The sequence below is a fragment of the Apteryx rowi genome, unplaced genomic scaffold (genome assembly GCF_003343035.1).
Source record: "Apteryx rowi isolate R43461 unplaced genomic scaffold, aptRow1 scaffold_37, whole genome shotgun sequence".
In the NCBI taxonomy this organism is placed as follows: Eukaryota; Metazoa; Chordata; class Aves; order Apterygiformes; family Apterygidae; genus Apteryx; species Apteryx rowi.
The window spans coordinates 4,166,224-4,180,986 of record NW_020450196.1 but is presented as its reverse complement, the minus strand read 5'-3'; the positions used below and the strand labels follow the sequence as shown (position 1 = coordinate 4,180,986).

General features: G+C 35.2%; 1 protein-coding gene across 2 annotated transcripts in view; it reads left to right on the top strand.

The window, feature by feature from the left end:
• PTAR1 (protein prenyltransferase alpha subunit repeat containing 1) overlaps nucleotides 1-3,492 on the top strand; it is a 36,388-nt gene extending 32,896 nt beyond the window's left edge. Inside the window, exon 7 of one of the 2 annotated variants that reach the window (XM_026073498.1) lies at nucleotides 342-3,492. In XM_026073498.1, coding sequence (XP_025929283.1) covers nucleotides 342-687 — 346 coding nt within the window. In that variant the 3' untranslated portion in view covers nucleotides 688-3,492. Of the gene's footprint in view, nucleotides 1-338 lie in introns of both variants that reach the window. The other variant, XM_026073497.1, reaches the window with a different exon arrangement.
• Nucleotides 3,493-14,763: the final 11,271 nt, after the last annotated feature.

Sequence of the window (14,763 nt, the reverse complement as noted above, 5' to 3'; positions counted from 1 at the left end):
ATCTGTGATAGTGGATTTTGTGCAGTGATATCAGTTTGGAAGGGAAAGCAGTAAACTTTACAGTTCTTTAAAAAGTGTTTGAGATACCATTGGTTGGATGGTGGTATAATTTTTACTTCTGAGATAGACATAGAGAAGTGCAAGGGTTCATTTCCCTTTGTTAAACTAGAAGTTAGCACACTCTCCATCAGCTTTCAGTAAGCTGGAGTTTACTGTGTTTGTGGGAAAATCTGATGGGATGGCAAACTGACATTTAATAAAAATACGTTCAGCAACGACAGTAAATTATTTTCAGTATATGACTTTTACTTTCTTTCTTCCTTTCTTTTTCTCTGAAGAAGGCGTGTGTTCTACCTTCAGCACCACCTAAGCAACAAAATTCCTCTTCTAAATGTGGTGTTGTCGTCTGTGGACAGCAGTGATGAAACTTTGAATCATTCACAACCCAGTCCTGCGACCAGTCACATGGCACAAGCTATGGATGTTGATGGTTTGAATGAATCCAGCAGCAAGCAAGGTTATACCCAAGAAACAAAACGTCTGAAGCGTGCCCCTGTGCAGGACTCTCTTGGCCCAGAATTGGAGTACAGGTTCATTGACAAAGTTTTATCAACTTGTAGAGACATGGAACAAGTCAGATTTGCTACTGCATATCGAAAATGGTTAGTTACTTTTTTAGGTCAGTGAAGGAAAAGTTCAAAGCCTGCAGGGTTCTTCTTTTAGTGCAATATTCTCTTTTCAGACACAAATGCATGTCTTGGTTGCAAGTGTTAGCTAACCATGTGGTTCTCACTCTTTTAATGGTCAGTGCTAAAGTTCATATTCAGAGTAGATGTCTGTCACCTTATTAAAGAACTGTCAGACCGTTTTATTAAGCATATACAGTTTGCTATCTTTAATCCTTTTAAAAATCATTCTCTTTCTACTTGTGGCAGCTTCCTATCATACTATTTTCCTATTTTTTAACTTCTGTGTTAAGATGGACTCTGAATAACTTGGCTTAAAGAAAAGAGTCTGAAATGCTTTTGAAACAGGTGGAGTATCTGGAAAAGAAATAGGAGGATCTGTCAGTATCAGCTTAACCTGTTTCCAGTTTGTTCCTCTTTACTATAGTAGATCCTGCTAGTAACTCACAAAAGCTTATTGGGTTCAGGCTTTATTCAGTGAGGGCTATTACTTTTGTGTTAGTAATCTTTGGTAGGAGACCAGACTGCAATGTTTCTTCTTCCAGTTTCCATTAACAGTATTGGAGTCATGCTTGCTATTAGTGTAATTTGGGGTTTTTTGCTTGTTAGTTGTCACATAAGATTGATATGAAAATCTATGAAGTTAAAATTCTTAAAAGCAGATGCAGGAAAATGAACTAATTTTCTTCCTCACATGTGTGCACAGTCAGAACTATATTGGAAACATTTTTCTTTGAACAGACATCTTTACGTTCATTTCCTACTTTGTATTTATTTATTTATTTTACCTCAACAATCCAGAGTTAATGACACTTGATACACATTTCTGAATGTATTGTGTACACTACAGAATCACAGCCTGCTAAATCACATATTTGTAAATTGTACATGAACCAAGACTGTGCAAGTCCAACAGATGATGAGGCAAAATAATTCTGCTGATTGGTCACTGAAACTATACAGTCTAAAAAAAGAGGCAGGAGGGAGCTATCTCTTCCCTTTTGTTCTTCTACAGGGCTTCAGTTTGAGTTTGTTTTTTTTCTTTTGGCCCTTCTTTCAGACAGCACTTCTTCTCCAACCATACACCTCTGTTTACATAACTGTAAATGTTAAGGAAATCTGATACACAAATTTCTATTCCAGTGGAATTAAACATGAATGGATTATTTTGTAATTTCCTTAGAATTTACCTATTTAAGGGAATTTTACACTAATGGAATTGTGGTGATCCAAAGACCCAGTGCAGAAATATTGTACAACTATAGAAGTTTGTGCAATGGCATCATTACCTCTGTTCAAAACAGAGACTACTTGCTGAGGGGATTAGATATTTAAGCTAAAGCCTTTGCCAAAATGCTGTATGTGTGTCTCCTGCCCAAAGTGCCTCTTGACTATAAGTTTCAAGCTGTTGTTTCTGTTGGGCAGAGAGCAACAGTGAGAGAGAAACAAACAGAGGTAGCCCACTCAAAAAGTTACCACTTGAAAAGAAGAGTGCTTGAAATATGTGGAATTCCAGCAATTCTAAATAAGTTGGTGGATAGGAGTTACTCTTTCCATTTCAAAATGGAGATGGACTACCTCTGGTCTTAGTATGTTCATAAACTCATTTCAGCCACAGAATAGCTAACAGAGACATTTCTAAATGTACACTCTAATGTTTACAGTTTCTAGATAAAACTCAAGCATCTTCATGGCAAAGCTTTGCCTCTGTGAGCATCTGTACTTACCACTTTAAAGCTGGGGATATACATGGCTGTTTGTTTTCAGATGCTCTGGGATACTTTCTTCAATGATTGTTTTAATTACAGAATAATGTAATCATGTGGGAAGGAGGGGTTGGAATGGAATGAGAGGAGTATTAGGTTATATGATGTTGTCTTTATGACCATTGAAAAACAAGCAAGAACTTTTATCCATACTAGACCGCAGGTTGTCTTCTGTGTTCAAAAGACGTATTAAAACAAATGTAATAGCCTATGTCAGCTTGGGTAAAGATATCCCGTTAAAGACTAGTGTGTATCTGGAAAGTGTGAAGTCAGCTGGCATTCTTTGTTATGGATCATGTTCTTGGTCCTAGGTTACTTAGTAACTTAGTTGTTTTGTCCGTTTACCTTTGCAAAACTGACCTGTTCATCAGAAAAGTATTAGAGGAAGGAGCAGACTGGGAAGTGGGGGCAGGACAAGAAATACTGCTTGAACTGTGGAAGGGAAGAAATGCTCTCTTCTCCTTGCACTGGAATGACTGAGATTTTCAGAGAAACTTGCAAGAGTACAGCAGAATCTGACTTGAAATCCATTATATATTTTCTCTAGACTGTAATCTGGGGTCTTAGTTGGCTTTCTTAGAAATATATCATGAAAATACTGTGATGTCAAATTTGACAGTCCTTCCATCATAAACACTTAAGATCAAACTGCTGCCATCAAATACATGTTTGCAGCCCCTATTTATTGTCATCAGGGGTTATGCATTATGCATGCTTGTGTGAATACATGATTTGATCCTACATAGCTGAATAGAGTTACATTATGTTTTCATACCTGGAAAACGTTCTGATAATTCTGAGTAGAGATAGCGCTAATAATTTATTACATTTACAAAACACTGATGGCTGTAGTTTGACTCCAAAGTGTAGGTTTTTAAAACCTACATCTGATGGAAACATTCTCCTTTTTGTAGCCAATGAGAACAGTTACATTTAAGAAGTATTTGAGACCATAGTTTGCCACACAGAAAAACAAATAGTGTAAAAACAAAAACAAAAAAAACCTGATTGCAGCAGGTCATGTTTTCCATTTTGGAAGAAATGTATTTAGTAAACTGTCAGTTTTAATTTTTTCATCTTAACAGTATAAATGATGCTAAAGAAGAAAATATATAGTTAAATTATTCAAAGCTGTCAAGTCTCTTATGTGAGGCCTCTTCTATGACATGATTGAAGATATATTTCCAATAAATTATAAAAAGCTCAGAATTGTATGATATCCTGGAACCATGAGTTTTGTAACATAATCAGTTTAACCACTCAATATTTGGTCAGAGCCTCATTTGGCCACTTTTTTTTTTTTCCTTAAATTACTTAAATAGCAGTTTTAAAAAATTGGCTTCAGGGCCTTGGCAGTTAACATACATAAAAGTTACTGAGAACAGCTCCACAGTGTTAAGTAATGTATGTTAGTCATTTTGTGTTTCGGAGATCAGAGCATTTTAACTTAGTCCTGTTGTGGAGGAAACATCCAACTGAAGCTGTGGAGTAGAAGGCTGTCACTCTTTGAGGTTCCTTCCGATATAAATCAAACTTTGTACATCTGTAAACATCTTCATAAAAAGTTCAGCATCTTTACTGATTTTATCTTTTGCTGTAATATGTGCCATTTAAATTGATTCGAACTTTCTGTTCACTGGATTAATCTGTGAGCAATTTCTTTGTGCTAGAAATACATCTGTTCCTCAAAATCTTTTATTTAACTTGAAACTACTGAAATGAGAACAGAAAGGATCATATTTTTAATGTGTTAAATTCTATGCTGTTACATGCATTAACTATTACTGCATTGGCATTTGGTTTATCATCTTGTATGTTACAACCACTGGAGCAACATGTGCAGCATTAAAAATAGCTACAATAACAAACTAATATAAAGTTATTATTGGAACCCATCCCTGTATTTACTGTGATTAATATTTGTTAATCTATTCATGCTTGCATATTACAGTATTTTGTTGACTTTTTACACATTTTTTATACAGTCAGTGTCCTTGTGTTGTTTAATACAAAGAAAAGTAAGTTTTCAGTTTATACTGATTGATTACCTTTTACAGAACTTGTTCAAAGAGAAATAAAGTGTTAATATAGGAAGAAAGCTTAGATTCTCTTTTGCAATCAAAGTTTCAGGCATTTCAAGTTTTATGTTAGTGCTACCTAATCAGAAAGTGTAGCTAAACTTTATGGACAGGAGTAACTTTTTACTCTAAGTAGGTAATTAATGAAGTTTTAGAACAGTACTGTGTAATAATGATGAACAGAACAAAGGGTCTTGAAAAGGCTTGCCTGCATAGCCAGCTGAGCAAGCAAACCTTTTCAGAATAATGTATAATACAATGAACACAATGTGACTACCACAGAGTAATTTAAGCAACGAGTCTTCAGAGACTTGATGATTGAATTTTTGGGCAAGGGTTTTTTCCTAGTTTTGCTTTACCTTCTGCATGAGAAGAATGGTCCTCAGCTTTTTGGATTTAGTAGGAAGTGAACCTTTGCACTTAAAATGGGTGAAAAGAAAAACCCTATTGGGCTGTATCTTCTACAGAGACTTTGAAAAAAGCAGTGAAGTGAAAGGTAGATGTGATTTCTAAATGCATGTTTGTCCTGTTCTCTTTTGATGATGAGAGTTCTTTACACTTAGAACTTACTGGGGAGAGAGAGGGGAAATCACCTATTCTTAAATGCACTTAACATTCAAGTTATTTTCAAAGGAAGGCCAGTGTCCTTGTCTAAGATAATTTTCCTTCTTTTTTTCCAATGTGTTCAGAGGCATGTTTCCTTCCAAACTTCTTGTCTGTTCTTCCAACCAGCAAAGAAGAATGTAGCAAAGTGTTGGAGAGGTGGCCTCATTTAATATTTAGGTAACTCTGACTACCTCCCGAAAAGTGCTCTGATTAATGTCCTTAAGTGGAGTTCATCAGGCTCAATTTTTTGGTACCTCATATTAGGTCTAGATCCTCTTTCAGAGGTAAAAAGGAAGAGCTTTATCTATGAAGCCATCTAGTTTGCCCAGTAGAGTTCAAACAAGAAAAAATAAAGGAAAAACTTCAAGTCGTGGTTAAAGTCAGGAAAACTATAATTTGCATTAACTTTCATTAGGCTTTTCCTCTGAAAAAGCAATGTATTGCTGAAAGATGGAGGAAATATGTGCTTCCAAGAAATTCTTTGTAGTCAGTTTATGCTTTTGGAATATTATAAACCTGACACTTCCTTGTGGCTTTTACTTAGTGTGTAATGTTACTTCTCAGGGCATAGACTATCATAGTGAATTAGGGTACATTTTTAGAGTTTATAGTCATTAATTTAAAAAAAGAAAAAAAGCTAAACATATAATAACTGGCTTTTAAGATTTTTTTTGTCTAGAATAGTGTTTTATATCTAGCCACTAGCTAATACTGTACCTAATTATCTGCTTTAGACTTCCCATCTTATCTGCCACCAGTACTCATCTTCCGTACGCATATTTTATTCTGTATATTTAATTACTGTTGCAGTCTGGCAGAAAGTTCCTGACTGCTGGGTGTCATCTGAAATCTCCCTAGTGCCATTCAGTAGGACATTTTGTATCTCAGAAGGTCATATCTTGTAAAGCTACAGGATGTTTTTTCACTCTGTATCTATGCTGACACACTATGTAGCTTAGATTTTTATTATTTTTTTTTTAAGTCTTAGTAGGAGTCTGAACACTAGAATTACAAAAACTTTTAATTATTGATAGCCAGCATATGTTTATGCATGAAACAAATATTCTAAAGAGCAGAACTCTTAACCGAAGTCTAGTTTATTAAGCATCCTTATCTGTACCATCTGGAAACTGCTGTTAATCCTACATATAGATAGTGAGGGAGGAGAAGGAAAAAGAATTCACAGCAAACAAGGTGCATACTTTGTTCACATGACACTTTCCAAATAGAATATAATTATGGTAAAACAAAGAGATTTTCTTGGAAGACATCTTCTTGTACATTCATTATGTACCAATTTCATAACTTTGTTCACCAGTAATACAGTCACATTCCCTATATGGCTGTGATGAGTGAACAAATGAATGTTTTTTAACATACAGATTATGCTGTTGCCTGTTACTGAAAAATCACATTAACGACATAAGGTACCAGAACTTGTTTTTACAAGACGAAATACATGTATATCTACTGTGACAATTTCCATTTGTTCCAGTTCTTTCTTTTTGTAGTAGCTACATTTAAAACTGAGTAATCATCTTGTAAAAGGATGCCAGGGAATGGTCGTCTTTAATTCCATGTAATAGAAAATAGGAGACGTCTTGAATGATTTTAAGTAGCACTCTAACCCATGATAGTGAAGCTCAGCACTACAGTATTTATGTAAGCTATTAAACACTAATTCTGTAACATCATCACCCCCATCAGAGTACTATTCCGTAGGGCAAAATGTTTATTTTATCAAGATATACATGAAAAAATATTTAATTCTCACATCTTTTATAATAGGAAAAAACAGCTCTTTTAACCATAACAATATTTTGCATTTTATGAAAAATTCTCAGATACACAGTTGTGACCACTGTGAATTTTATACAGATTTCTAGTGCTGATAATTAGATAAATGGTGAGTTTTGTAGGAGAAAGAATAAAATGATGACAAAACACAGAACAGTAAGACACTGGACACCGATAAATGACCCGTGTTCTACAGCATACTGAATATAAAGCATTAAGTTTGTCTTTCACTGGTTCTACTTTGTTATAGGATAAATTTATTACAGAGATTATTTTTTGTCATCAGTAGGAGATCTTATCTTAGCAGGTATGAATAAATGATCTGTATTTATTCTCCCACAGTAAGTGTGTGTGTATGTACAGATGGATGGATGGTAGTACTGTGTTAATGTAATATTCTGTAAAAGGACAAAATCTCCCATATATGCCTATTTTTATGCAACACTGGTGATCTATGAACAGATCTTTTTCTGTGGAAGACTTAAGATAAGTCTTTGAATCTGTCTAGATCCCTGCCAATATCAGGGTTTGCTGAAAGCAGAGATATCTCTTGCTTCCCCTCTGCAGCTTGGTCTGCCTTCATTCTGTGATCCTTGGGCAAATGTTGTTCATCCACAAGCCAAATTATTGGTGGCATTGCCTGCTTTCAGTGTTTGTAGGGAGTGTTTGAGACAGTGAGTGAGTTTGTAGGGTCCTGCAAGTTTAGCTGGGAGAACTGAGAAGCATTCAGTCAATGTCCTACCTGCAGGATACCTTTCAAGAGTCCTCCAGAAAGGAACAGGCAGGCACATTATGGATGAAGTGCTCTAGCACCTCAGGAAACTAGGAAGAGGAAAGCATGTAAGACACAAACTAAACTGAAAGTGATGTTTGAATGCAAACATCAAATAGTCTTTTTGGTACTTTCTCATTCTCAGTGTTTTCTCATGTGGTTCTTTTTATAAAAATAGATCACATTAAAAGATTCTTGAAGTTACTAGTCATGTTGAATGCATCCTGCTTCTAAATTACTGAGTTTTAAATCTCTCCCAGAGCCTCAATTTTATTGGAAAGTGCTAGCACCTTTCCTCTCTTCTCCTAGACAATGTGGTTCATTTTGAATGTCTTAAAATGAGCACCTAAAATCACAGGGCATTAATGAAAATATTGTTCATCATTTTAAATGCAAAACTTAAAGCAGAGACATTTTCTGCTTATATGGGAAATATGGCTTGTTTCATTTTATCTTACTAGCTGCTGGGATGAAAGGCTGAAAGGATTTATGGGAAGCTGTGAGTGGGTAGGTATAATTGTGGGGTCCATTAAATCAGAGAGCTTAGTGTGAGCAAGTAACAAATCCTTTAGAGTCCTTGTACAAAAACAATTTGCAGGATCTGGTCATTAGTTTGTTACCACTTTGTGTGCTTGATTTTTACTTCTGTTAAAATGAGTGACAGTATTGCCACAAAATTCAGATAGGATCAGGCCATACTGCAGAAAAGATATTAGTCGCTACGTGGTAGCTTTGACATATTTAGTGTGATGGATTGTAAGTGACTTCTTTGTCTTATGCAAATGGTTGTATTTATGGCTTCATAGGAAAAAGCTGTTAGGGTAGTATTTATTCATTAGCACTGTTGTTGAGAAGAGACTGTTAAGATTGTGGAATGTTGCAGGTTTAAAAGGACAGCTAGAGAGAAATATGAGTACTACCAGATATAAACAGCTAGGAAAACTTTTCTTTCTTTTAATGGAAAAGATTTTGTACAATGTGCATGCATGCAAACCAGGGTAAAGCACAAGAAGTTTGGAAAGTATTGCATATCAAGACATGAACATAGGTTGATGACTGAGCTTGATGCCAGATATTTAGGGAGGGATGGTGAGTTTTTAGGTCATAACTGATATAACCTTGAAGGAAGGAAGTCTTAATAAATACCAAGTGGCTGAAGTCTTACTGTTCTCAAAGTGTGCTATAAACATTTATGGTGCAACAATAAACTGCACATCTGTCATCCTGTCATCTCACGAACATTTATACCTAGGTAACAGCTAGTTTGTTTTTTTTAAATGCAGCTACTTAACATTGATTTGAGATGTTCTAGAATTATTTGTTGTCATCTAGTACTAGCTCATTTCTTCCACTTCTTTTAATCCTTCTCCAGTGGAACATGATTATAAATCTAGCTTTGCTCTGAAGGGAAGTTGAAATTCCACCATATAAACTGTTCAGCTCTCTGCTGTCTAGTTAGAAACATAGGAGGGCATTCTAACATTGCTTTCTAGTTGTGCAGACTGAGTTTTACCTTGTTTATCTCAAATATTTTGTATTGCATGTTAATTATATTTTTACATATCCTAATAGTGCAAAATATATTTAAAAAAACACCCCTTGAGTCCTAACCATTCTATGCAGATGTCTTCCAAAATTTACAGGTACAATTTTAGTGGTGGTGGTTGGTAAATGGATTTTTTCACTTATTTATCAGCAGACTTGTTTTTATATGTATTAGTGACAGAATGTACTAAGCACAGCTGTAAGTTATTGTATTTCTGTAGAAAATGGAAAATAGTGTAAAATTGTTTTTGTTAAATGTTGGCAGTTTTTAAATAAAGTTTTCATCTCCTAAAAAATTTCTGTGTGGCAACTTATTTAACCTAGAGTCCAAATTCATTGTTTACAAACAGATATCCTTCTTAATTAGTGCTGATCTCTTTTCCATGGTAAGCTGCTTCTTGCAATAGGGACTGCATCTTCTTGTATGAACAGAACATAAGGTAGTGTCAGCACATTTAATTCACAGTCTATTTAAGCATCAACAGTTAAGATATTTTCAAATGCATTCCTGGCTGTTTGGTTTGAGCATAGCTTATTCAGGGATGAAGAACTGTAACTTTTGCTTTTAAGAAATTTGCTTTTGACAATAGAGAGCTGATGGCACTATCTAAAGTTGTAAAACTTTGACGGCTGAATGAAGTTCATGTTTCTGTAACGTCCTTGATTTTCAGCATCCTGTGTATTAAAGTGCTTGCCTCTCTTAAATCTGGAGGGTCAGCTATAATAGCTTATGCCACATGGACAGTGGTCTTCCTAGGATCCATAAAATTCCCTGTGCTTATAATTATAGATTGGTTAGAAAACATACCACATATCTTAAAAGCATGAAGCTAGGTAGCTGCCTTTTTATGTTCAAACAATATGCTTTGCTTGATTCAGATTAAAGATAGAGATAATATAGAAGTGTGGTACTTTGATTGCAGTTGATTGCCTTTAGAACAAAACTTTTGCTGCATAAATGTGATGAAACTACCTGATAAGAATCCTTAGATGACTCCTAAACTGAACTTGATGAAAAATTTCTTGACTTATGCTCATTACTTTTCTAAACTTCCTAATTATGCAAATATATATGCATTAACACCTGGATCTACAGTGTGAGTTCTTAGATGTGCAGTTATACTTCTCAAATAACATTCTATCTTATGAATAATTTTGAGGTTTTCATTTATTGAATATTGTTATTTATCAAAATTCTATGTTAAGATGTCTTTCATAGATTAAGGTAAAGCTGCAGTATAATTCTTTCCAATGCTTGGTTTATCAGGGCAATGAATAGTTCTCTAAAGATCTTTCATTCCAGGTTGTTATCCAGATAACTCTGAGGTTCACAATATTTACATAATTATTGATACTAGCAGAATGTCTTTTTTTTCCATCTAAAACTTATTCTAGCTTATTCTAGTATAATGGGTCTATGTAAAAGCTGCTCCATATAAAGTTAGTCAGTTGCATATTTTAGATACTTCACAGGGCATGACTGGAATCCTAGGTCCAATTATTTTTAAGTTTACTTGCATATTTTTTGGATTATATTGTTATCTTGGTATCTTGTTCATCAGATACATGTGAAAAGTCATGGATGGCGTTAAAATAATGTGATGTGTCTGCTTAGTCATCTGTTCTGTTTGCACTTTATAACACTTGTCTGTTCTCTGGTATAGGGCTTCAAATATTCCACTGTTTTCTAATCCTTAATAAATATCAATGTTCCTCAGCAACTCATAAGCATATTGAAACCTTAGAACTCCCTGCTCGATGTCAGAAAAGACTGGTTTTGGTTCTGCTTGTCAAAAAATTTTAAGAGTTCAGTGCCCTTTTTGTGTAGGCTTTTTGTGTTCACTACCACCTCGTTTTCATATTTACAAATTTGATTGCCATTAAATAGACACATACTTCAAAGCGATAACAAACATCCATGTAGTAGTAAATAGAGGGGGTAAAATTTTCTTTTTTTCCTTAGAGAAGCACCACAAAATCTAGAAAAAAATTTGAACAAGTGTACAACATCTTCTGTACAAAGAGACATTTCACTACTTTGACCAAAGTAGTCATACATAGTACCTGCGCTATTGTTCAAAGACCGTTCACCTAAACTAGTGGTCCCTAGGGTTTGATAACTTATGGGTAACAGGGTGGAACAAGAGACTACTGCAGCTTGGGGTCTGCTTTCCAGCCTCCTTGCAGGACCAGAGCTTTGGGAACTGCTGCTATGTATAAATATGCATGGTTCCACATGTATTGAAGGAGTCTCATTTCTGATGCACAGCTACTTAAACTGTGCAAAAGTCTAAGTGTAAAACTAATGCTAATAACAAAACCATGTGAAACACCAAAGGAAGGCTGCGTGTTAGGGTACTGCTGAGACCATCCTAGTTTTTAAGGTGTTGTTTAAAGTCAGCGTATGCCAAAGTCCATTAAAAATTATCGGTATCAGAATGCTGTTTCACCCACACAATACGAGTTAATAGCTATACTGGACAACTGTCTGCTCCTCAGAACTCCTGATGTAATATGTATTCATATTTTGCAGACTTAGCAAATTACATGTAGTCCTAGAGATTATTAATTTCCTCCCCCATATCTAAGTGCTTTCTGCAGCATTTTAATAGAAGAAAGAAGCTAGCATTGCTGCTGCCATTTTATTCGGGCATATGAGCAGAGCTTCCTCATCCCAATGTTTTTTTCATACTTTACAAAAGAGCTAAATACCAAATACCCTATTTTAAGCAAAATACCTGTATACTGAATCCATACATTGCATTGCTTCTTTTCTGACAGATTTGAAATGGAAACTTTCTGTTGTGACAGGCAGGATATTCCAAATAAAAATATTAAATCTACCAGGTGTTTGGTATGTTTCAGTCTTGCTTGTGCAGATTTATAAAGGAAAACTCCATTAAACTCCAAGAACTCTATGTTAAAAGGAGTTCTCCTTTCTGCTCACTGGAACCCTGAAATGCATACTATAAATGCCTGAAGTAGAAAGTGTACTTTGGAAAGGCAGTAGGGATCTTCAGAGTATTTTCTCCATCCTTTCATACCCAGTCTTCCTGGTGTCCTTCCTTTCATGTTTGCTACCATTAAGAACCCTGCAATGAAGCCAAGCAACCATTTTGGTAAAAGGAATAGAGATTGCTCCAGAAGAAGCTGTGATACTGTCATTTGTCTGTAGATGTGCTCACATGATGCAGGGTTGGAGGGGGTTTTGTTTGTTTTCCGTTTCACAAACCTCTGTTTGTTCCTCTTGTATTTAGAGCTCAGGATCAGTTTCTCTCATCTTCATGGTACAGATTGTAGAACTATCAGCTGAACCATCAGGACAGACAAATTGTTTGAAGTTGAATACAATTTAATAGGAGAATTTTATAGAAGCATCAGCAAGAAAAACAAGACAATAAAGCACCCAACTGATCTTTTGATATGTATCTCTTGGTTTATTTTCTTCTCTTTTTATTATTATGTATGTTATATCATAAACTGTAAAAAGTTTACTAACTCATTGGTTAGTAAGCTGTTTTTTCAAAGGTATGGAGCCCCTGGCTGTTCCCCTATAGTTTGTTTGGGGTTGGTATACCTTTAGAAAGCAAGGTGTGGATTCACTGCTTACTTTGTAATCAAACATTTGAAACGTTTGAGAGCTTCTTTTCAACAGTATCCAATAGAGAAGTAAAAAAGAAAAGAAATGGAAAATTTGTGTGTCAGGAAATATCCCAGTAGAGAGGAGTATGCTGGTGGAACACAGGGGAAAAAGCAATTTTGTCATCAGTCTCATGTCATTACATACATAAGGCGAGGATGAGTTACTATGCAGACATATTGACAAGCTTGGAAAGTAGTAGAGCAGTGTGTAAAGGAAAAAAGCAGTCTTTTGAGGGCAAATGCCTTACGTCACTTGAAGTGGAACGCTCACAAGGGAGGGAATTTATTTTACTGTGGGACAGCTTTTTATTTCCTTTGCATATATGCTATCTCAACTCTGACATTCCCTGTAGTATTGGCATTTCTTTGGCTGTAGTAAGCGTTCCTGGTGGCTTACAGCTCAAAGCAGTAGGCAAGCAACAAAGACTTTTAGCTGCAGAACACAGTGTTTCAAACATCTTGTTCTCAGTATAAACTTGCTTGTTTAAAAACAAATATTAATTCAGTCTGCCTGGTGTCTCCATCTTTCGGGATTCAGATACCTGTCTTTTAAGGACAATGAACTTAAGAGTTATTAGTGCTTTAATTCAGTATTTTGTAGTTTTCCCTGTCTCCCTATGAAATAGGGCAATACTGATCATGTTTTATATATAGGCTATTAACACAGGAAAGCTAAACACTAAATCTGTCAAAATTGACTACTGCTTTGAAAAAAACTGGGGCCTTTGTGCTTTTAATGTTCGGCACCCAGCTTTTTTCAGTGGCAGTGTTCTGCATTGCTCAGCACACCACAGTTTCTATTGAGCACCTACAAGTGAGGAATACGCAGTGCATACACGTTTGTTTTTTTTTTTTTTTAAAAAAAAAAGCAAATTTGTTAAAGCACTACCATGTAAGAATTCTGTAGAGGAGGCACCTAGAATACACTGCTTCGGTGTAGCCCTTAACTTCCATATTGCATATGGCATACATACAAAGGAGAATAATTTGGTTTGTATGGGAAGTTTTCATTCTGGCAGTTCCAAACCATAGTTTGATTGTGTGATCTTACTATTCCTATATTTTCAATAATGCCAAAAATATATATACATATAGATAGATTTTGTCATTTCAGTTTCTAACTTCCTTAAAAACAGTAAATGGGAAGTTCTTGGAGAAAAGAGCAATGGACATATTTTTTTACCACAATTGCAAAATTAAGTAGTACATTATAACTGCAGCAAAGAATCTGTGGCATTTTTATGATATATCACATAGCAACCACAATATTTAGTCTTAGTATTGATATTTTTTGTTTGAATGTATTGCATATATAAAAACTTTTAAAAGTTTAACTGTTTAAACTCCTACCTACCACAATTTGCTTCTAAACTGCTAGTGAAGTTAGTTTCTGCACACAATTGCCTTTACTTAGGAGGATCTCTAACACTAAAAGGTTCTGATTTCAAACATTTCCTTTTTCATGTCATTAGTTATATATTTGAACAGTTAATATGCAATCAGTTTACAAATAGTTGAGTCTTGCTATACATTAAATGACAATGAAGCATATTATTTTCCATGTAGTTCAATAAAAAGCAATAATAAATATAAATCAATAAAACAAGTTTTATTTTAATAAAAGCTAATCTTAAAAAAAAGTCCTTCTTCCTCCCTCACTGTTTAAATATCACAGAATGGTTGAGGTTGGAAGGGACTTCTGGAGATCATCTAGTCCAACCCCCCTGCTCAAGCAGGGTCACCTAGAGCATGTTGCACAGGATTGCATCCAGGCAGGTTTTGAATATCTCCAGAGAAGGAGACTCCACAACCTCTCTGGGCAACCTGTGCCAGTGCTCTGTCACCCTCACAGTGAAAAAGTTTTTCCTCAT